The sequence below is a fragment of the Salmo trutta genome, chromosome 9 (genome assembly GCF_901001165.1).
Source record: "Salmo trutta chromosome 9, fSalTru1.1, whole genome shotgun sequence".
NCBI lineage: Eukaryota > Metazoa > Chordata > Actinopteri > Salmoniformes > Salmonidae > Salmo > Salmo trutta.
Window position 1 is genome coordinate 11,977,808 of NC_042965.1, and position 23,108 is coordinate 12,000,915.

The 23,108-nt window shown below is 40.4% G+C and overlaps 2 protein-coding genes across 2 annotated transcripts; one reads left to right on the forward strand and one right to left on the reverse strand.

Moving 5' to 3' along the window:
- Window positions 1-129: 129 nt before the first annotated feature.
- emb (embigin) lies at window positions 130-6,352 on the reverse strand. The gene is made up of 8 exons (XM_029762415.1): window positions 6,181-6,352; window positions 3,882-3,950; window positions 3,416-3,599; window positions 2,407-2,492; window positions 1,991-2,118; window positions 1,493-1,778; window positions 1,132-1,165; window positions 130-997 (listed from the first exon to the last, which is right to left on the reverse strand). The coding sequence occupies exons 1-8, from the start codon at window positions 6,248-6,250 to the stop codon at window positions 937-939; spliced, it is 918 nt and encodes a 305-aa protein (XP_029618275.1). The 5' UTR covers window positions 6,251-6,352; the 3' UTR covers window positions 130-936.
- A 1,029-nt stretch (window positions 6,353-7,381) lies between these two features.
- On the forward strand, window positions 7,382-10,107 carry LOC115199885 (complexin-4-like). The gene is made up of 3 exons (XM_029762417.1): window positions 7,382-7,557; window positions 8,520-8,607; window positions 9,303-10,107. Exons 1-3 carry the CDS (start codon window positions 7,493-7,495, stop codon window positions 9,528-9,530), a joined length of 381 nt encoding a protein of 126 aa, XP_029618277.1. The 5' UTR covers window positions 7,382-7,492; the 3' UTR covers window positions 9,531-10,107.
- The last annotated feature ends 13,001 nt before the right edge of the window (window positions 10,108-23,108 follow it).

A 23,108-nucleotide genomic window follows, 5' to 3' on the forward strand; every position in this document is an offset into this window, starting at 1 on the left:
CTCTGCCCACCTCCTTGCTTGTTCTGCCCACTCGGCTTAATTTTCTCCTATGAAAAACTACACATGAATTATCTGGTTAGTTATAAATATATTTGGCACAACCATTTATCAGGGATACTGACAAAGATGATTCATCATTAGGATTTTTATTTACCATTCACATACAAGAGGAAAGTTACATCTGAGTTAGGACAACAATAATATAGCATTTTAAAATGTATATTAAAGGCACACTGCTTTAACACTGACAGATAATGTAAAATAAACATCATATGGGGACTTCAAGGGATTAATTCTATCAGCAAAGCAGAGAATTGACTTGTTTGTCAAATTACAAGGCACTGCACACCAACTACCATATGTAATTGATAAGTGCAGCTGAAGATAGGCTAGAAGAGTGCAAGAATAAGAAGACTTGTCAAACAAGAAGACATTGGCATTTATGTCAAACCATAGGCACACATCCTGTTAGGCAAAAGTGAAGGCCTCAAGCAATCTCACCAACCGAACCAAATAACACACTGTGCTGAGATATCACTGCTATTGCACAACCTCATAGGTACTGGTAGTATGATGTTGAATGAAACATGGACAAAAACAAATATAAAGATCATTTATGTCAAAATGCAGAAAAATATATTGTTGCATTATAATTATTGACCCAAAAATAAAACATATTTTACGAATATGTCTCAGTTGACACATTCAGAAAGGGGGACATTTTGTCCTTGTTTTTGTGGAAAAGGTGTTCCTGCAACAGTTTGCCATAAGATGTTTTCTTGTTGAGTAAGGTTCTGAAAGTACTTAGAATTGATTAAAAAAAAGTGCTATTGATTTATGAATAAGAAATGGTTTCAGCGACACTCGGAAAACAAAACTTAGCACTAGGAACATACATTTCTTCTAGTTTATTTACCCTGTTGATGCTGTATCGGTTTAAGTCTTTCGTTGTCTCGTTGTGGTATTCTCATCCATTCCATTATTACCTTCCCTTGTCCTAAAATAGCAGAAGTTAAAAAGAGCATCTTAGTCTTGAAAGGATACAGCATGTGCAAAGTAATGTCACTGTAAGAATCAGTCAAACAATACAATTCCCTTGAGTAAGGTATGATTAGCTTAAAAAATACTCACAATTTATGTGTTTGTTCAGCATGCACCCCATTTTCTGAGAATAAGAAAATGTGAGTTTTATACAAAGGATGACCATCATGTTATAAAGAACACATTGTACATGGAGGATAAAACAATGGTCCTGAAAGCTACTGCAAAGCTGCATTTACATGTGAAGGACGTCACGCTGCTTGCTTAGCGAGTATCGCTTCTTCCTGATTCGACTCGCATGTGACACGTGACCGCCCTCCCAAAATGTCTTACCAGTCGCGCCACACGAAAAGCTAGCTGTTCGCTGGCACGCTTCAGGCCCGAGGAGTAAGTTCCCCACATCCCTATGTGCTACACAGAGCTGTATGCAAAGAAGTGTGTATGTTATTACCTGTGGGCGAGTTACTGCTCTTCTGTGAGCTCCACCTCTCATAGAGCAGAATGAGGAGGACCAGGATGATCACCTCAGCCACGATGGCTATGAAGGGTTTCAGAGGCTCCATGAAGGTGATGACCCGAACTTCCACCCGGCTCACACTGGCCTTGATGTTATAGATGGCACTGCAGACATAGACACCAGAGTCCTCCTCTGTCAGGTTCATCACAGTGAGCTTGGTTGTGTTTCCATCCACACTGATCTTGTAACGAAGGGGGTCAGTAGTTGCATTGATGAGTTCCTGAAACCAAAAGAAAACGATGTCACGAAGCCTCTAACACGAAGTGGTACTATTGATAATTGTCATAACTGTCAAATGAAATAACGTGATTTATTAATGGTCAACTGTACGTTGAATGAAATTAAAACATCTTAGATTACAATACGTAGTTAATAACTAATGTTGACGGCGTCTCCCTTTACACATTGATTACATTTGGGCAACCTTCTCACCTGCTCGGTTCCGTTTGCTTTGTACCAAAGCCAAGTGTTAGGGGGAAGCTTGGTTTTACAGGCCATCGCCACAGAGTCCCCCACATAGGCAACAATAGGCTTGTCCTTCTTATCGTCCATCTCTGGGGCTGGAGGAAAAGAAAGGGACCAGTATCAAGATCAAAATGCTATCTACAGGCACAGTTCATTATTCAATACAAATTTCCAGCGCCTTGCACAGATGGGTTTCTGTGCATTCTTGTAATGTTGAGAAGGATCGTGTCACTATATTTTTATTTAATAAAAACAGGTGTAATACTGGATGACAGAACATGTAGCCTAACTTGACATGCCTGTAGCAATACATGGCTATGATTGAGACTAGAGAATACGAAATATGATGTATGCATTGACTTATGTCATATAACATACTGTACCTGCCACATTGAAATCAATTTTTGCCTCGTCGGTATCACTAAAGATGCATGAGTAGTTCCCAAGTGTATCCCCAGTAATTCTGAACCTGTAAAATATATAATCATAGCTTAATTTTCACGAACACATGTCTAAGGAAAATATCATATCTAAAATATAGTTGTTTTGTCAGTCTAAGAAACATTCGCTGTCAAATGTCAATTAGGCACATCATTAGAAGATGTTGGCAAAGCATGGCATCTGACCTCTGGCCATGGGCCAGAATTGGTTACAGTCAAGGAAACCACTACTCTGGGATACAATATAACGGAGGCAAAGTGTATCATTTTAACTGCTTCAGTAGTGAAATATAACCAAGTCCTGACGTACCAAAAGTGTATTTGCACAAAGTAATACATAGAGGTCTTCACGGGTCCACCCGAACCTGAATAGGTGAGACCTGACCCGGGACCCAAACTTTTCCCTCTGGTCCGGGTCGGGTCCTGTTTGTCATCGGGTCTATGTAACTACAGCTGATAAACTGGGGTGGACCCGAATGGACCTGCTTTGCATAGCCTATAGAATATACATTTTACACTAATAAGCTGAATTTATTGACTTATAGAAGGCTTAGTCATAATATAAAGACCAATTCGTTAACCTGAAGAGCAACTTAGCTGGTAAACATGTTTTCTTTTGTCACTCTGGTCCAATCGGGTCTGGTCTAGACCTGGACCCGTTAGGGTACGGGTCTGGTTGTCGTCAGGTCCATTCGAGTTCAGGTCTGACTGTTTTCGGGTCCAGATCTGATTGTCCTCGGGTCAGTTAAGGTCAAAGTCCAACTTTTTGGACCCGAGAAGACCTCTAATACATAGCTGCCTAATTTGGAGAGTAGATACTGGAGATATTCTCCCAACCTCTATAATTAACATTCGGGTCCATAGACCATTGTATATTTACATGTAGATGACAGGCAGTTACATTTCAGATTTACATTCTCTATCCCTGATGGAATAATGAATACATACTTACACTCTTTTGAGATTATATTGTTCATTCTCCAATTGTACGGTAAGCCGAGAGTTAGTAATTTCACTCCCATCTTTTCGCCAGTACCCGGTAATGTTTGGTAATTTGTTTGGATTACCGGTCCAGGTACATGCTAGCTCTAAATCGATGGGTTTCAAGATTTCAACTTTTTCAACCAGGCTGTCACCTGTGTTTAGAATTTTGGTGGGATTTCAAACAGATAGAAAGAAAAAGCTAAAATGAGACATCTGTTCAACCCTATAATACAGCTAAAATAGATATGTACACATTACACAAAACATACAGATGAACATATACCAGAATTTCAGACAAAACATTTTCTAAAGTATCACAAGATGACTGAATGAAGAATGAAATAAACATGTAACACTACACCACTGTACACAAATAAACTGTGTACAGCAACAACACAAACTTGTGACTAAAACAAGAACTCTCTAGTAGTTACCTTTCAGGACTGCACTCTTAAAGACTGTTGTGATGGGATCCGTCAATTCCAACTGAGGATTTGTTTCTGCTATAAGGGAAATGAATGTAAACATTATGTTATTTGATATGACGAGTGTTACTGAGGGATGTGTTGTGTTGGATTTGCCCCAAACATAACACTTTGTATTCAGGACATAAAATTCAGTTTTACTTTAGTGCCTTATTGCAAACAGGATGCATGTTTTGGAATATGTTTTATTCTGTACAGGCTTCCTTCTTTTCACTTAGTGGTTTCTTTCCTCCCCAGCAACTAAATTATGAAGGACGCCTGTATCTTTGTAGTGACTGGGTGTATTGATACACCATCCAAAGTGTAATAACTTTACCATGCTCAAAGTGATATTCAATGTCTGCTTTTCATGTTTTATTAATTTATAAAAACAATTTGACATTATTGGGTGTTGTGTGTAGGCCAGTGACACAAATGTTAAATGCAGGCTGTAACACAATAAAATGTGGAAATAGTCAAGGTGTGTGAATACTTTCTGAAGACACTGTATGTACATACTTTTTCAAAGCTCAGTAGTCTAAACACTTAACATTGTAGGGTTGATCCACGAAAAGAGTACATTTTGCATCCCTTTGATATTTTAAGTAGAAATTCTGCACCAATATTGCGTTATAAAAGCCTGTTATAATTCTGCCATTTAATGTAGACCACATATAAAATTCAATAAATCACATTTTTAATATGAATAAATGCTTGCTAAAGTGCCATAAATTCAGAATTTTGACATGTTAACCCGCTTACTCTCAAAATTTCTCCAAGTTTTCACCATCATTTTAAAGCGCTAGTTATGCCATTAGTTATTTTGTTGCTTTGACAGTCATTTCTGAAGATTATTACTTATTTATTAGTGATTCATTTACACTCACTGGCCAATTTATTAGTTACACCACCCCATTCACAAAAATGGGGTGGTGTACAACTCATCATTCCTTGTCACAGATGGGCTATTGCAGCAGACGACCACACAGGGTTCCACTACTATCAGCTACAAACAAGAACAAGTGGCTTAACTGGGCACACGTTCACCAACACTGGACAATTGAGGAGTGGAAAAACATTGCCTGGTCCGATGAATCCCGGTTCCTGTTGTATCATGCTGATGGCAGAGTCAGAATTTGGCGTAAGCAGCATGAGTCCATGACCCCATCCTGCCTGGTGTCAACGGTACATCCTGGTAGCGTTGGTGTACCGGCATCCAATCTGGAGCAACTTTGTGATGCCATCGCGTCAGCTTTGACCAACATGCCTATGGAGCGTTTCTCACTTGTAGAATCCATGCCCCGAAGAATTCAGTCTGTTCTGGTGGCAAAGCGTGGTCCGACCCGGAACTAGATGGGTTTACCTAATAAACTGACCGGTGAGTGTACGCCTGTCCCTCATCTCGTTTTAATATTTTCAACTATTCCTTTAATTAAAGACAATTCTAAAGAAACATTGAAATAGTGTTTAAAGAAAAAACTTTTGGGCCATTTTGTGGTGGAAAACTGAGCGGGTCGAGCGTAACACGTCAACCCTATTACCTATAGATAAACAGGCTGGAAATGTTTTAGCAAATTACATGTTTTTGTGAAGCTTATATTCAATTGTCACTCCCTGTTGCACACAACAAGCTTCCATTCCCCTTATCACAAGGTGATTCATGGCTGATTTAAGATGAAATCGTCAACCCTGTTACGGTCACCCTTTATTTGACACTTAATAGGCACATGGTATAGTAATTTTTTATTAAACCTCATGAGATGATTAAACATGTTTTTTTATTAAGTTGAACATGTGGTATTTCTTTTACTAAGTTACACTACCCAAAAGGTACTCAATTTGGCGGAATGACCCAGTAATGTATATGACATACACCTGACATTTAAGCTGTTAACTGCCACAAAGGGTAGTCATGTAAAGCACAGGGTGCTTACAGTACACACTTCAAAGTCATTGCCAGCAGCACACCACCAGTAACAAAACATTGTCTCAGTAATGGAAAAAATGGCATCTCTGGTGATCCATACAACAGACCCAATTATTGGTCCAATGTCCTCCTGATACATAATACTGAAGGATTAGAAGCGTATTGAATACACCACACCAATGCAGCTACTGTGGAAATCTAATGCACATTTGCAGATGTCCTGCTGCAGCTAAGACTCTCAGCCACACTTGTTCCACTGGCTACAAGGTCACATCACAACCAGCCAAGCAGAAAGACCTGTCTACAAAGCTGATACATATAAAATCCAGAATCTATATTTACTTGTATAGATGCCTCTCCAGAAGAGAGGAAACAGGATGAGCTGAAGGGAAAGGATCCAGGGCGAAAACATGGTTGTTTCAGTCAGTCAGCTAGTCCTGCGTTATCTGCTGCATAGAGTTTTTCTATAAGATCTCTCCCTCATCAGCTGCCTGCTGTTCCTCTCTCTCGCCCCCTTCCCTCCCCTCCTTTTTCTTCCCCTCAGCATCGGTGACGCAGCAAAGATATCAGCCTACTGCCTCCTCAGCCTGCTGGTGTTCCTCTATTATTCATACAGACACAGACCGAGGGTACAGACAGTCCTGTCCCATAGTGCAACAGCGACCTTGTCATGGAAGGTGCAAAAAAAAGTACAGTACAGTGAGTATCATATGACAACCCTACACTACAGTACAAACATTTGGTTGAAAAATGACTTGGGGTGGGAGGGGGGGTAAAGAGATATACAGGTGTAGGATGGCTGGTACAGTATGTCACATGGTACAGTATGCCTGTCATATTGGAGATCACTGTCCAAAGTCCTTGTCCATTATTCCCCCCAAATGATATGTGCAATATCAGATTTATACCATAAACATCACCTGTGCTAATATTAGCAACGGTTGAGTTTACTTCGGTATTCATTACTATTTCTGTATTCACAATTGTTATATTCTAATGAAATGTATATCTTTAAAGTTGTTTACCTCGGACAAGACAGTATAGTTTAATGTATTGAGTGTAGATCTAGTGATTTACTCAGGGGTATACAGACTCCACTCTGTCGGCGACAGGGCACTCAGGCTATGGTTGGTGATGTAAGGGGATTAAAGTCAAACTCACACACATGAGACGAGTAGTGACTATAGCACCCTACCCTGTCTGTAGAATATAACACTGTACCAGTCTAAACCACAATAGTACCCATCTCAAAAGCAGTCCCTGTGAACATTCACTTTCATTACTTATATTAAATGTTTTAATTTATACCATCTTTCCCCAAAAGGATTAATCCAGATCATGGCATTGGCAGAAATTCCTCAGATTTTAGTCACCCGGGCCATCAGTGATCAGCCATACCCTTCACAGCGCCATCCCTCAGTCGGAGGCCTCTCTTGGCTTAGCCCGCTTGGAGACCAATCGAATCCAGGGACTTAGTGACCAAAACTTGTCAGAAAAAACAAAAGTGCTGTCTGAAAATCCCCTGGTAGGTTATTCACCCTGTTGAGGCTGATCGTGAGTAGTCGAGCAGTTTGGTGAAGAGCTACAGTAGTAGAGCACTGTCCAGTCCAGCTCTCTACTGCAGTGTTGGACCAGAGGAATAGGAGACGTCACCATGTCCACCGAGGGGATGTCTAGAGAGGAGGCAGAGGAGTACCAGAAACAGGTGGTGGAGGAAAAGTAAGTCACTACTACTAGCCCTTATTTTACAGTACTGTAAAAGTCATACAAAGTGGTAATCAAACAACTGCAAAGGATGCTTAGGGTGAAAGGAATGCTTCAAGGTTGGGGTCAATTCCATTTCAATTCAGCCAAATACAAGAAGTAGAGATTGAATTCTTATTCAATTGAAGTTAAATGTAAAATAGATTATGCTCCTGAATCTGAGGCCAACCTCATTGGAATGATTAAAATTGACATTTTGTATTAGATTTATTCAATAGCAAGCAAGAGCAGAGCATTTAGTTTCAAACTTTCCCTTTTTTGAAAAATGTTAGCAATTTTTTATTATCCTAGCTATATGAAGTAAAAAAGCCAAACAGTTGTAAGGGAGATACAATGGCAATTTACACCTGTAAATGTACCTCTAGTCAAGAGTATTACACTAATAAAAATACAATTAAACATATTTTACAATTTCTATGAAGAATGCTTTACCAAATAGTAGGGGAGTCAAACTGAAGGCAGACTACCCACCATGCAGTCCTATATTACTTCACACCTAGATTATTTCAGAATCACTGTCTGTCTCCAATTGCTGAGAGTGGTGGGATTGACAGTGCTGCCATAATCTGGAGATTAATAAAAAATATATTTATTACTCTGCTGCCCCAGAAACTAAGTCATTTATATTTTTTGTTTTCCTACATTATCTTATTTAGAGCTGACGCCTATGAAATGTGATTGATTGATATGAAAACTGCAATGGCAATGAATAATTATCATTGCACAGAAGCATAGAAACAGATTTGTATCTCTGAAAAAAAGAATGCACATTTTTACACAACCAGCATCACGCAGTGAAAATACAAGCTGTTTACCTTTTTAGAATTTTGTAAGAGTTATATGATCGACTGTTGGACAATATATTAATACGCTTTTATAGGTTTGGTAACATGGTTTCTTTTCTTGTCTGAAAACAGGATGGAGAGAGATTCAGAGTTCTTGGTAAAGAAAGCTGAGAGGGCCACACTGAGAACGTGCTTAAGAGACAAATACAGACTACCAAAGGTAAGACAGTCTCCTGTCATTCTCCTCCATTCTCATGTCATATGAAACAAGAGGAGAAATGCTGATAAACACTTAGATAAAAATGCTCTCAATAGCAAAATGGCCTCAATATAAAAACATCCACATTTATAATTTCCTGTGAATGACGTAAGGTGATAATCTTATGCAATTTCTCAGTAAACGAGAACACATTATCACAAATGAGTAACATGATGCAACAGAGGCTGTGTCGGTCAGTGTCAGAGTGCGTGACTGAGTACATTTACAGGAGCACATGGCCTGCTAGTCAGATAGGCCTGAGTAGAGCCAAGAGATTAAGGCATAAAAAAAGCCCAGTGACCACGGCTATCCTGCGTTTGAGCCCCAGGCCTGAAATGCCCTGCGTGCATGTGTGTGTGTGTATGCCATCTATCTCAGAGGCCCTGTCAGGGTCATAGAGGGTCACATGTGATGCTAAGCTGTTTTCTTTAGCTGTTGGACCACGTGCCCAGATCAGGTGCCTTCCAACCCAAAATCTTACCTGGTCAGGAAATACCTATTATATGTTAAAAAAAAATGGGCCAGGAAGAAAAACTATAGAATTTGAACATGATAATATTGATACTGTGCCTGGGCATAATAATGTCCTCCTCAGCCAGTCTGAACAGTGATTCCTCTTCAGCCAGTCTGACCAGTGCATTGCTTGCTGTGTTTAGAGTGAACAGGACGCAAACCTGATGGAGTTGGCAGGAGACGACATTGACGTGCCTGAAGAACTACTCAAAATGGTGGATGAGGACGCCACAGAGGAGGAGGAGAAGGACTCTATCCTGGGCCAGATACAGAACCTCCAGAACATGGACATGGACCAGATCAAAGAGAAAGCCTCAGCCACCATGGTTGAGATGAAATCTAAAGCAGAGGAGAAGTGCTCTGTAATGTGATGTGATGAGAGGAAACACTGGTTCAGTTGATCTGAGATTAGTTCCTAAGCACCAAGTTTGACCAAGGATAGGACTTCCAAGGTTGGACTTCCCTGAAATATTCTAGCTTTCAAGTATTCTAATCTAGACTGTGGGCATGGATTTATCCGAAACACATACCAGTAGTCCTACTTCACAATCTAAATTTAACTAGTCTTAAATTGGTTAATCTGTCAATAGAGGGCCCTCTCTCCTGGAGAGATGACTCTTAATCTGTCTTTCTCAGAAAGCTGTGGGGAGGAGGTCAGGAAAAACATCACAGGGATGGCAGTAAAAGTATTTTTGTTGTTGTGGTTAATACGCTTTTCTTTCTTTTTTATATACAGTAAACCTCATGTCTTCTTTGCAAGAAGGTACAATTAAGAGGATGTCATATCATCACGGTTATAAATGCTCTGAAATGTTTCATGTTAAAAAATACATTCCTCTGAATCTTTGGTAAAGCCTTTGTAAAACGGACCGTATGCAATTGGATTTTGTACTTCAGCTCGTTTGTAATAAATATAGAGATGTTTCATAAGAACCCCATGAAAAACAATCCATGTTCAGAGCTGTGGTTTATATAATGAGAGACAATGCCTCCATGTGGATAAAATCATTACATTTTACTGAAACTGCTCTTAAAAGTTTCAGGATAAATATCTCTCTATAGAATATGAAAGGCTGACTACACCACTTGCGTCGCGTGCACGAGCGTTGCAAAATAAACTTAGAAATCTATATTATTCAATTATTGCACTCACACTGCTCGCGTGCGCCAACGAACGTCTGCGTTGCCAAGGGCTAAAGTAGAAGTCAGTTCTATTTGTGACGCAGATCGCGCTGCAAGTCCTGCCTCTCCCATCTCCTCATTGGTTTATAGAAGCAGGTACCCACGTGGGTGACTGAAAGACGAATGAGGTCAGTGGCGGTAATGCACCTAATTTATGAAAGTTGCCAATTGCAATATTAAGTCAAGAGAAGATAAAGCCTAGAAGGAGGAGAGATGACTGGAATAATTGTCAGAGTAGAGGACCTTGTGCATTTCAGGTAAAATAACAACTCAATGTTTATATCCCAGGACAAATTAGCTAGCAACAGCAAGCTAGCTAAATAGGACAAATTAGCCAGCAAATGCAAGCTAGCTAGCTAAATTGCCATAAATGTTTAATGCTTTTCGACCTGTCCCCAAATTAATGGAATTGGTTCAGAGTTTCTTTTGATAATTTAACCTGCGTGTCGTGATCGCATTTGATGTAGGGGGACAAAATAAATTTATGCACGATGGTGCACGCGCGCAGCCGGTTTGGGTTCCGTGTAAGACCGATTTAGCTATTCAAAGCTCAATTGTACACATTATATGAGAATTATCTAATAAAATAAAAGATATTTGCAAAAACCACAACCTTTTCAAGGGATATGTAACAGTTTGACATTATTAAGTCTTATTTCTGCAGCAACAGGAAATGTGGATCATAATGAATAGAAGTTCTTTGTAGGGGTTGATACATTTTTCATTAGGGCAAATCAAGTCTGACATTTTAAAGTCGAATTTACTAACTTTAGAAGCCTTTTTAAACCTTGAATATACTACAAGTTTGTATTTCCTGTAGTGCAGAAAAATGATCAGCAATAAAAGAGTGCTCAGATTAAGATCCTACATCTGTAGTCAAAAGTACAAAATACATGTAATATCCATTTAAGGCAGGCACATAGAAAACACCAGGATTTACAGAGCAGGCCTACACTAGGTAATGTCAGTTTCCTCCCCAAAATCACCCAATGCCATAGCCTGGTACTAGATCTGTTGACCATCGGAGTTGGCAAGACGGCACAAAGAGATCCTGCAACAGGCGACCAATGCCCCAGAGAGGGCTTCATCACTTGTGGTGAAGCTGCAGGCTATTCATGAAGACAGTCTGCAGCTCGTTGATGTCATCCGTGGTCTCCATGGGAATGCTGGCTGTGTTAGTGGAGTTCAGTAACACTGAGTCACTAGTAGTAAAGAAAGAGGAGCTACAGTTGTCATACAGCTTGGAGCTCACACAGCATGAGCCTCCCACAGCTCCCTGTAGAGGCTCGTACACATCCAGGTAAAGGTTGGAGCAGTGTGGGGAGAGAAGGCCATGGTCTTTGGGGTGAGGGTGGTGGAGGTGCTTGGATCTGGGGCTGTGTTAGGGGCTGTGGGGCAGGTCTGCAGACAGCTGTTCCTCATGGTGCGCTGTAGGTCTATGGCGATCAGGTGCTTGCCGATGTTGACGTCCGTGGTCCAGTCCACCAGCTCATCCACAGCCTTGAAAGAGTCCTGTATACACACTGTGAACCCCAGCTGATCCTACAGAGATCAGAGATCAAACAAAAGGGGCAAATACAGTATAATAAAGTAGTAGTAACGTGAGAATGTAGAAAGTGGTGATTATTTTTTGTACGCTTCTGTAGAGAGCTGAGACGTGTGTACAGGCAGTGCTGGGGCAGACTGCTGGAGAGCAAGAAGATGCCAGTCTCCTCTGGTGCCTTCCTTTTCATCGCTTTGGGGTCAACATATAGGAAAAGATTATAGAAAGTATTCATACCCCTTGAATTTGGTTGGTTGTGTTACAGCTTGAATTTAGAATGTATTAAATTGAGATTCTGTCACTGGCCTACACACAATACCCCATAATGTGAAAGTGGAATTATGCTTTTAAATTAAAATTATTTTACATATTAATTAAAAATGAAAAGCTAAAGTGTCTTGAGACAATACGTATTCAACCCCTTTGTTATGGCAAGCTTAAATAAGTTCAGGAGTAAAAATTTGCTTAACAAGTTCCGTAATAAGTGGCACGGAATGACTCTGTGCAATAATAGTGTTTTAATAGTTTTAGAATGACTACCTCATTAATATACCCCACACATACAATCATCTGTAAGGTCCTACAGTCGAGCAGTGAATTTCAAACACAGATTCAACCAAAGACCAGAGAGGTTTTCAAATGCCTCGCAAAGAAGTGCACCCATTGGTACATGGGTAAAAAAGCAGACATTGAATATCCCTTGAGCATGGAGAAGTTAAAGGGTGTATAGTAGTTACAGTTTTGACTTAAATCTACTTGAAAATCTATGGCAAGACCTGAAAATGGTTGTCTAGCAATGATCAACAACCAATTTGACAGTGCCTGTAGAATTAAAAAAAGAATAATGGTCAAATATTGTACAATCTAGGTGTGCAAAGCTCTTAGAGACTTACCCAGATAGCCTCACAGTTATAAATCACTGCCAAAGGTGATTCTAACATGTATTGACTCAAGGGTGTGAATACTTATGTAAATTAGATATTTCTGTATTTCATTTTCAATAAATTTGCAAACATCTCTAAAAATGTGTTTTCACTTTGTCATTATGGGGTATTGTGTGTAGATGGGTGAGGAAATACAACATATTGAATCCATATTAAATTCAGGCTGTAACACAACAATATGGAATAAGTCAAAAGGTATGAATACTTTCTGAAGGCACTGTAGAGTCTCTGCAGTCTGCACAATGCCACCTATGCTCCTAATGTTGTTTCAGTAAACCCCAAGAAAGGAAAATGCTCTCATTGGTATTGAACAGAGCTGGGAAGAAACATTATGGCATCAGTGGCATATTGCGTTTAAATTCCTTTCCCTATCCTCCTATCCCTTTGGTGTTCACGGATCTGAAAAGCTTCGATGGATGGATTGGATTAGGCTATTGGATTAGTTACACCTTTTCAGATCTGTGAACACTTGAAGGGGTAGGGAATAGGAAAGAAACGGTGAGAAATCGGTGACAGGAGCTTGGGGAAGGAACAAGTTTGCATAATGGAACTGGGTGAAAGACTGTAGCATCTCACCAGGGAGAAGTTGGTGACGTGGGCCTGGCAGAAGGACATGTCCTCTGGTTTCTTCATGATGTGGGTGTAGATGAAGCGAAGCCCAGCTTGAGCTGAGCCCCACACTCAAAGTCCAGAAACATTATCTCAGGCAATAAAAACACATTACATCCACCATAAGTACATTGAGCTCCACCTGTTTTGAGGGGGGGGGCGGGGGGGGGGCTGTTTTACATGTTATTTTGCCATTAATATGTGTCACATATCAGTTTGGAAACAATGTAAAAAAAAAACATTGAGTTCATAAAGCTGCATTCAAACATGAGCTGTGTTCGAAATACTCATACTAACCACACTAACTATACTATTTGTGATGTAAATTGGGTATGTAGTATGCTTATTGGTCATAGTATGTGTAACAGTGTAGGCTCCGTCCCTCTCTTCGCCCCAACCCGGGCTCGAAACAGGGACCCTTGCACACATCAACAACTGACACCCACCGAAGCATCGTTACCCATCGCGCCCCAAAAGCCACGGCCCTTGCAACGCAAGGGGAAACCCTACTTCAAGTCTCAGAGCGAGTGACGTCACCGATTGAAACGCTATTAGCGCGCACCACCGCTAACTAGCTAGCCATTTCACATCGGTTACATATGGATATGGTTAGTATGCCAAAAGTTCCCGGGTATTGTATAACATTTGCCAAAATACGAAGTATACAAGCAGTGGACACCATTTCCGTGCTTTTAGGGCAGTTGTTCAGAAAATGGGCGTGGGTTTCAGAACGTTTTCAGATTTGAAGAAAATGGGGGAAAATATACAGCCGATGTCCAACGAGAGTGGATACAAACTCATTGCTTTATCTAATTATGACAAATGTTAAGAAAATGTAGAGCAATTTAATAAAGTAATAACTTTTCAAATAAGTTACGTTGCACATTATGTTGGCTGACAATTTGTTAACTACGCTATCCTTACGAACCACATAGCATTACAGCAGTATGTACCGCTAACAAGCTATCAAGAGGTTGCATAGCAACAGCATCAACTTCCGGTAGACAGGCGAGGCGCTAGTACAATAAAACTGTAACAATACTGTTAGTTTACAGTATACTAAAATAAACTAATAGTATGTAATATATACTCATTAAGTATGTGGTATACAGTATGTTAGTATGGGTATTCGAACACAGTTATGTTCTCTTTTTTGCTTTCTTGAGTAAGACAGCTCCAAAATGCAGGTGCTTCAGCCTAGCTCAGTGCTTTCTGTAGTGGTGGGGCAGCCAGCGGAAAATACAAAGTGTAGGAGTCGGTAATGTTCTCTAGTTGCGCCGTGATTTGATAGGACTGATTATGTCAACATCATACTTTCAAAATCTTAGCTAGCAGTTATCATCATGAATCAAGTCGACAATCTACTGGCAAACTCGGAACTGGGAAATCTGACTTCAGTGAGTTCAAGACAACTGGGTACTCGGGGAAAAAGCACCATAAAAAGCACCATAAATCCAGAGAATGTTTGATGACAAAATTTGCCCACGGAGGACCGCCGCACAACCTTCCTGTTCAAGTGAGCACAGCACAACAAGGTGAGTCTAAAAATGTCTTGTATGCTGCTGCATAAATTATGTAATATGCCAGGGAAATATGTATATTGTAGCTAAGAAAGTAATACTAACTGTATGTTGTGTAGTAAGTTGTTAGTAGCCCATGTGCTTCACCATAATAATTTGGTCTATTTTCCCCTCTTAATTTCGCCTACTGTTCTGACTTGGTGGTGCACATGTAGCCTATAACCTGTTTTAGAGAAATGTAATCATCGAATATTGTAAGAGATTTCATTGTCTGCTTACATGCCCCCTTTATTTATCCTACGGTTCTGACTTGCTGTACAGGGAGAACCCTGTAAGAATGGCCCATGTTCTGAATTCTGTCGCTGTACATTTCAAAAGTGCTGAACAAATAGTTATATTGACTACGTCCGTCCTAGCTCGCTCATTAATGCCTTAATCGAAATTACGGATTGCCCTTTATCCGCTTGTCGTCCCCTTATGCCACAGTTTGTACATCTCAATTGTCAGTAGAAACCACATTTGTTTAAGCAAATCAGCCATATCAGCCATGTTTTTTGAAAAGGCAGTAAATTAAGCTGAATTAACTGTTTTGCTGCCAGACAAGGCTCCGCTGATAGCCAGGTGTAGCAGTGGTAAGGTGTTGGGACTGCTGTTGGGATGTAGGCCCTAACAGTTTGTGGGCACCATTAATGTATTGTTTAGTGTTGTGTTGTTTTGTGTAGTGGCTTTGCTGGCATGCATCCCCCACCCCCAAAAAATGGTTTGCCCCTCCAAGATTTAAATGCTGAAATCACCACTGACTGTGAGCCTTGGCCCACTGACGGTTGTGAGCCAGGTCCATGTCAGAGCTGTCATCAGGCACAATAGGGTCAGTCAAGAGCCCTGCGCTCTGATAGGCTGCTGCGGATCTCCAGCGGATCTCCAGAGCCTGCTTCCCCTTAGTGGCGTCGAACTGGCCCATGTCTGGATAAAAAAAACAACACCACAATAACATTATCTCAGGCTCTCATAGAAGAGATTTGTCAGGCAAGGTATTATTGCCATGATAATCAATTCATGGAGGTACTGTATACAGGGTAGGATAGGATATATATATATTTTGTATTGCTTTTACTTACTTTGCATGGTACTGCACTAGAGCAAATCTGTGTACTTTATTATTAATTGACTTGCATACTCCATGACCACAAAAAGGGACATTTGCAAAATGATTATTATTTTACCAATACATAAATTGGTCCATTACTCCATACCCTCAGCCACTTTGTCCAGCAACACAGTGATCTTCTCATCCTCCAGACGACGTTCCTTCAGAAACTTGATGAAGACACCGTTGGTGAATCTGCTAGAACTCAGCTCATAAGCTTCTGCATCTTGGCAGCTGCACAATAGAAGAATGGAACCACATTGGGGAATATATAATTTCATTTGTTCCTACAAAGTAACATGCTACAAATAGAAGTTTAGATATATTTTTGAGTAATCAGATTACTTACGTTGCATATCCAAAAACAATGTTAGCTGTGACCCTCAATAGTATGAATATTTATAAAAATACAAATTAAATAGTCACAATATTAAACAATATAACAACAACAGTATGGTGAGGGGCTTTATATCCCATGTTGCTAACAGGGAGGGGACACTGAATATTAGTGAAAATCAAATGAACATAGCATAAGCATCACGGCTAGCATACCTCCTTGGCACAGACATCAGTTCAACTTTGATTTACATTTGGTTGAGACATCAGTTCATTGAGTTTTGATTTACATTTGGTTGAGATGTTAAGTAACGTCAATTCAACGTGAAATCCCCCCCAAAAATTCACCATGTTATTGGATTTAGATGACATTTTGGGTGAAAAAAAGACTACATTCCCTTACGTTGATGTAAGGGCCGTCGTCGTAATAAGACCAAGGTGCAGCGGAGGATGTGTATTCATTTAAAATATTTAATAAAAATTAACCACTACAAACAAAACACTCGATAGCAACGACAGCAAACAGTCCTGTCTGGTCCCAAATGAACAAAACAGAAAACACTAGACAGAAACAATCACCCACAAAAACCCAAAGGAAAAACCGGCTACTTATGTGTGACTCCCAATCAGCAACAACAAACTACAGCTGTGCCTGATTGGAAGCCACACGGCCAAAATCAACGAAACAAACCAACCTAGAAAAAATAACATAGAACGCCCACCCAATGTAACACCCTGGCCTAACCAAAATAAAGAACAAAAACCCCTCTCTATGGCCAGGGCGTTACAGTTGATGATTTTGACCAAATCCAAACAGTTTTCCACCTTGATTCAATGTCATCACATTGTCCCCTGTGATAAAACGCAGTGCTGAGTGATAGACTGAATCTAAAGGTTTATAAAGCAGATGCTGCTGCACACATGTAGATGATATCACCATAGTCAAGCACTGTGAGAAGCGTTGCTTGAACAATCTTCCTTCTACTTTCCAAAGTGAGGCAGGATTTATTTCTACATTACAAATAAATCCTAATTCTCAGCTTTTTGTGTCAGTTTTTCAATGTGTGTTTTAAAAGACAGCTTATCATCAATCCAAATACCCAAGTACTTATAATGGGGAACTTGCTCAATTTGGGCTCCCTTCAATGAGAAAATATGTATGCTCTCAGGGTCAATATTAAAAGACCTAGAGAACAACATAAACTTGGTTTTATAAGCACTTAGCACCAGTTTAAGATCTGCATAGAGATGAACGTTACAGGTTTTAACAGATAGACCGATATTATTTATATAGGGAGAACAGGGCCCAAAGTCGACCCCACACCATTCGTTATTTTGAGGAAACTAGATTTGAGACTGTCAGTAAGCACACATTGTCTCCTGTCCGTTAGTTCTTGAACGAATTGCAATTAATGCCTGATCTAGGTCTATTTCAGCTAACCTTTGAACAAGTAAGAAATGCTCAACCGTATCAAATGCCTTCGACAGGTTAATAAATAAGGCAGCACAATGATTTTTATGTTCTAAACAATATAGCACATCATCTAAGCCAAGTGTAGCTGCTGAAACAGTGCTACGCCCAGGTCTAAAACCAGGTAGGTGATCATTAAGAGTAGAATGAAAATGTAGAAAAGTTCTAAGTTGAGAGTTGGCCAGGGACTCTAAAACTTTGGCAAGGCAAGATAGCTTGGAAGTCGGACGGTAGTTATCCAAGTCAGAAGGATATCCGTCATTGTGTAGGGGGAGGACTTGCGCCATTTTCCAGATCTTGGGGATAACCATAGGAACAACTGTCTAGTTAAAAATATAGGTTAATGATTCTGCAGTAAGCGGGGCAGAAAGCTGCAGCAAAAAGGGATCAAGTCAGTCCGAGCGGATGTTTTTGACATCGAATTTCAATAAGGCACTTAGTACATCATAGATATCAAATGGTTGAAATGAAGATGAGGAATGTGTAGCTGGGAATGTATCATTCTGGGGCGGCAGGTAGCCTAGTGGTTAGAGCGTTGGACTAGAAACTGAAAGATTGCAAGATTGAATCCCTGAGCTGACAAGGTAAAACTCTGTTGTTCTGCCCCTGAACAAGGCAGTTAACCCACTGTTCCTAGGCTGTCATTGAAAATAAGAATTTGTTCTTAACTGACTTGCCTAGTTAAATAAAGGTAAAATGTAAAAAAATTCTCTGCAACCTGGCTTGAGGTGAGTAAAGGACTCCCTCTGCTGGAATCAGAGTTTTCAGAAGCTACACTACATAACCAAAAATATGTGGACACCTGCTTGTTGAACATCTCATTCTGAAATCATGTGCATTAATATGGACTTGGTCCCCCCTTTGCTGTTATAACAGCTTCCACTCTTCTGGGAGGCTTTTCCACTGGATGTTGGAACATTGCTGCGGGGACTTGCTTCCATTCTGCCACAAGACCATTAGTGAGGTCATTCATGTCATTCATGTTGGGCGACTAGGCCTGGCTCGCAGTCGGCGTTCCAATTCATCCCAAAGGAGTTCGATAGGGTTGAGGTTAGGGTTCTGTGCAGGCCAGTCAAGTTCTTACACAGCGATTTCAACAAACCATTTCTGTAAAGACCCTTTCTTTGTGTACGGGGGCATTGTCATTCTGAAACAGGAAAGGGCTATTTCTGATTTAATTTAACACATTATCCCCGATTAATAACAAAAAGAATGACATCTTGAATCGTTATAATGAGATTTACAATTACACCTTTTATTTGTGTATGTATTTAAAGTCTCTTCTTGTTTTTGCCTGTCTGTTTTCTTTCGCATTAGATGTGTTTGATGTAGTAATGTAAGTTGTTGATTGCTGATGATTTGTATAATTGTGCTTGATATTTGTAATTTGCACTTGGAATAAAAAACGTATTAATAAAGAAAAAAAAGAAAGAAAAAAGGCCTACCTGACTGGAGATTTCCGCTAGACTCACTGGACTAGACCACTGCCGTGTAGCAATGCAGCAGAGGCTTCGACCACCGTAGACTACAAAATAAGATGTTCTTGCCGACATGTATCTAGGAACAATGTGATGATATTCGTTGACATTAGAAATAGTTGTGCAATTCAAGAAGGCACATCTTGTGTCGAGGGGAGACGTTTCAACATTAGCATTGGAACCTCCACGAATCCAGTGGCTTCGTGCTTTATCAAGGTGAGTAACAATACCGTACCTTTTACATTGTAACTCAACATTTTCCATGTTTCCTCAAATGTATTTGTTTGCTCAAATACAACATTATGTAAGTTAAAACATATTGCATTTATATAACATACTTCATGTAAATTCCTTTTCTATTTACTTACCTTTATGAATACTAATATCATGTGACATGATCACTTGAGTTATGTAGGCTACAGTAGATCGTTTTAATAGTCCTTGCAATCGTAGACTATGGCAATGTGAACTTAGCCTGAAAGTGACCCCACTGTTGTTATTGTGTAGTAGGGCAGGGTTTGTTAACCTGGGGTACTTACACCCCTGGGGTATCCTGGTCCAGCCTGGTTAACCACCCTGATTACTACATTCACCATTCTATTTCACTTCACATAGAATGGTGAATGAAGCGATCAGGCTGTTTCCACCAGGCTAACCCTGGTCTATTGACAGGATGTACTGTACTTGGGAAGATTCATAAGAGGATGAGCTTTATAATGCAGAAAAGTATTTTTTGATATTTAAGTGTATATTGCTGTATACTAATAATATTTAGAGTTACTGTAAGATATGAAGGTCAGTCAATCCTGAAAATGTCAAGAACTTTGAAAGTTTCTTCAAGTGCAGTCGCAAAAACCATCAAGCGCTATGATGAAACTAGCTCTCATGAGCAGACATTGAATATCCCTTTGAACATGGTGGTTATTAATTACACTTTTTATGGTGTATCAATACACCCAGTCACTACAAAGATACAGGCGTCCTTCCTAACTCAGTTGCCGGAGAGGAAGGAAACCGCTCAGGGATTTCACCATGAGGCCAATGGGGACTTTAAAACAGTTACAGAGTTTAATGGCTGTGATAGGAGAAAACTGAGGATGGATCAACAACATTGTAGTTACTCCACAATACTAACCTAAATGACAGAGTGAAAAGAAGGAAGCTTGAAGAATTAAAATATTTAAAAACATGCATCCTGTTTGCAACAAGGCACTAAAGTAATACTGAAAAAAATGTGGCAAAGCAATTAAATTTTTGTCCTGAATACAAAGTGTTATGTTTGGGGCAAATCCAATACAACCCATTACTGAGTACCACTCTTCATATTTTCAAACATTGTAGTGGCTGCATCATGATATGGTTATGCTTGTCAGATATGGTTATGCAGGTCAGGTTAAGGACTGGGGAGTATTCAATTGGGAAAAAACTTTAAATCACAGAAAAATGTTGTGGAAGTAAAGAAAGGTCAACAGAGTTAATCCAAGCTAGGGAACAATAATCAACACAGTCCATATTTCCAGATAGCTAGGGTCCTAACTGAGACTCACCCTTTTCAGTTGTGTGGGTTTCTTAGCTTTTGGAACTTCTTTCTGCTAACCCTTCTTTACCAGTGGGCAGGTCGAGTCCAAGAGGTTGTGGGCTATTTCATCCTGTAGCCATGGCTTCTTCGGTGGGTTCTTAGGCCCGACAAGTAACAACCCACACAACATACATAGTAACAAGCGTTGAAGATATGTTAGCATAGCATGATTCTTAATCAAATCAAGCTTTATTTATACAACACATTTCAGACATGGAATGCAACTATGTGCTTCACAGGACAAAAACGAGTGATAACAATGAAAATAAAAATATAATAATATTTACTACACAAACATAAGAGGATAAAAAACAAAATAATTACAATAAAAACTGAACGACTAAAAAGCAGGTCAGGTCCTTTGGTAGGCTATTCCAGAGGCTGGGGTCATAATAACTAAAGGCTGCCTCTCCATGCCTCTTCGTCCTAGGCTTTGGGATAGTTAAAAGGCCAGTCCCAGAGGACCTGAGGGACCTACTGGGTACATAACTTTAAAGCATGTCTGACATGTATTCAGGTGCACAATCGTGGATTGACTTAAAAGACTACAGAAGAATCTTAAAATTAATTCTAAAACTCACAGGCAGCCAGTGCACAGACATTAAAACTGGTGTAATGTGTGCTCTCCGTCTGGTCTTGGTCAGTACCAATGCTGCAGCATTCTATATGTTTTGCAGTTGACCAATGTCTTTCTTAGACCAGACAGGAGAGCATTACAGTAGTCAAGCCAGCTTGTAACAAAAGCATGGAGGAGTATCTTAGTATCAGCCTGAGAGAGAAACGGCCGCATCTTGGCAATGTTCCTCAGGTGCTATAATGGTATTTTGGTCACATTCCTAATGTGTGATTCGAAATTGAATTCAGAATCTAAAATAACACCTAGGTGTTTTACCTGGTGGTTTATCTTTATTGCCCATTTATTAAAATGTGTGGTCAGATTCTCTCTCTGTGCTATTGCTCCAACAATAAGTACCTCGGTCTTGTCTTGATTTAGCTGGAGGAAGTCATCCAAGAATTTAAATCCCTAATACAGTCTACTAATTAATCCATGGTGCAAAAATCTTCTGTTAACACAGAAATGTAAAATTGTGTATTGTCTGCGTAGCAGTGAAAGTCAATTCTGTGATTTCTGATAACGCTGCCAAGGGGTAACATATAAACTGAAGAGTACCGGACCCAAAATAGAACCTTGTGGAACACCACGTGATATGTATTTTCTCTGAGTTAAGTTCAACAATATGTGTAACAATAATATTATCATCAGTGCTATTTCATTTCAAAGTGCCATGTGTAAAGCAAAAGACAGTGACAAATTTTATATTCTTTTTTTTTGCTGTACAACCTGAGAGGCTGACTGGTTTGGCGTCCTGCTTGTCTTTTTGAGTTTGCTGTTTTGTTTCCAGAACCGCCAGCATGTTCCCAAGCCGTCCTTGGCCAGCTCTCCTGCTATCTCTCTCAGAATGACCTTCTTGATCCTAATCAGTCAGGTTTCAAGACTGGGCATTCAACTGAGACTGCTCTTCTCTGTGTCACGGAGGCTCTCCGCACTGCTAAAGCTAACTCTCTCTCCTCTGCTCTCATCCTTCTAGACCTATCTGCTGCCTTTGATACTGTGAACCATCAGATCCTCCTCTCCACCCTCTCCGAGCTGGGCATCTCCGGCGCGGCCCACGCTTGGATTGCGTCCTACCTGACAGGTCGCTCCTACCAGGTGGCTTGGCGAGAATCTGTCTCCGCACCACGTGCTCTCACCACTGGTGTCCCCCAGGGCTCTGTTCTAGGCCCTCTCCTATTCTCACTATACACCAAGTCACTTGGCTCTGTCATATCCTCACATGGTCTCTCCTATCATTGCTATGCAGACGACACACAATTAATCTTCTCCTTTCCCCCTTCTGATAACCAGGTGGCGAATCGCATCTCTGCATGTCTGGCAGACATATCAGTGGGGATGACGGATCACCACCTCAAGCTGAACCTCGGCAAGACGGAGCTGCTCTTCCTCCCGGGGAAGGACTGCCCATTCCATGATCTCGCCATCACGGTTGACAACTCCCTTGTGTCCTCCTCCCAGAGTGCTAAGAACCTTGGCGTGACCCTGGACAACACCCTGTCGTTCTCCACTAACATCAAGGCGGTG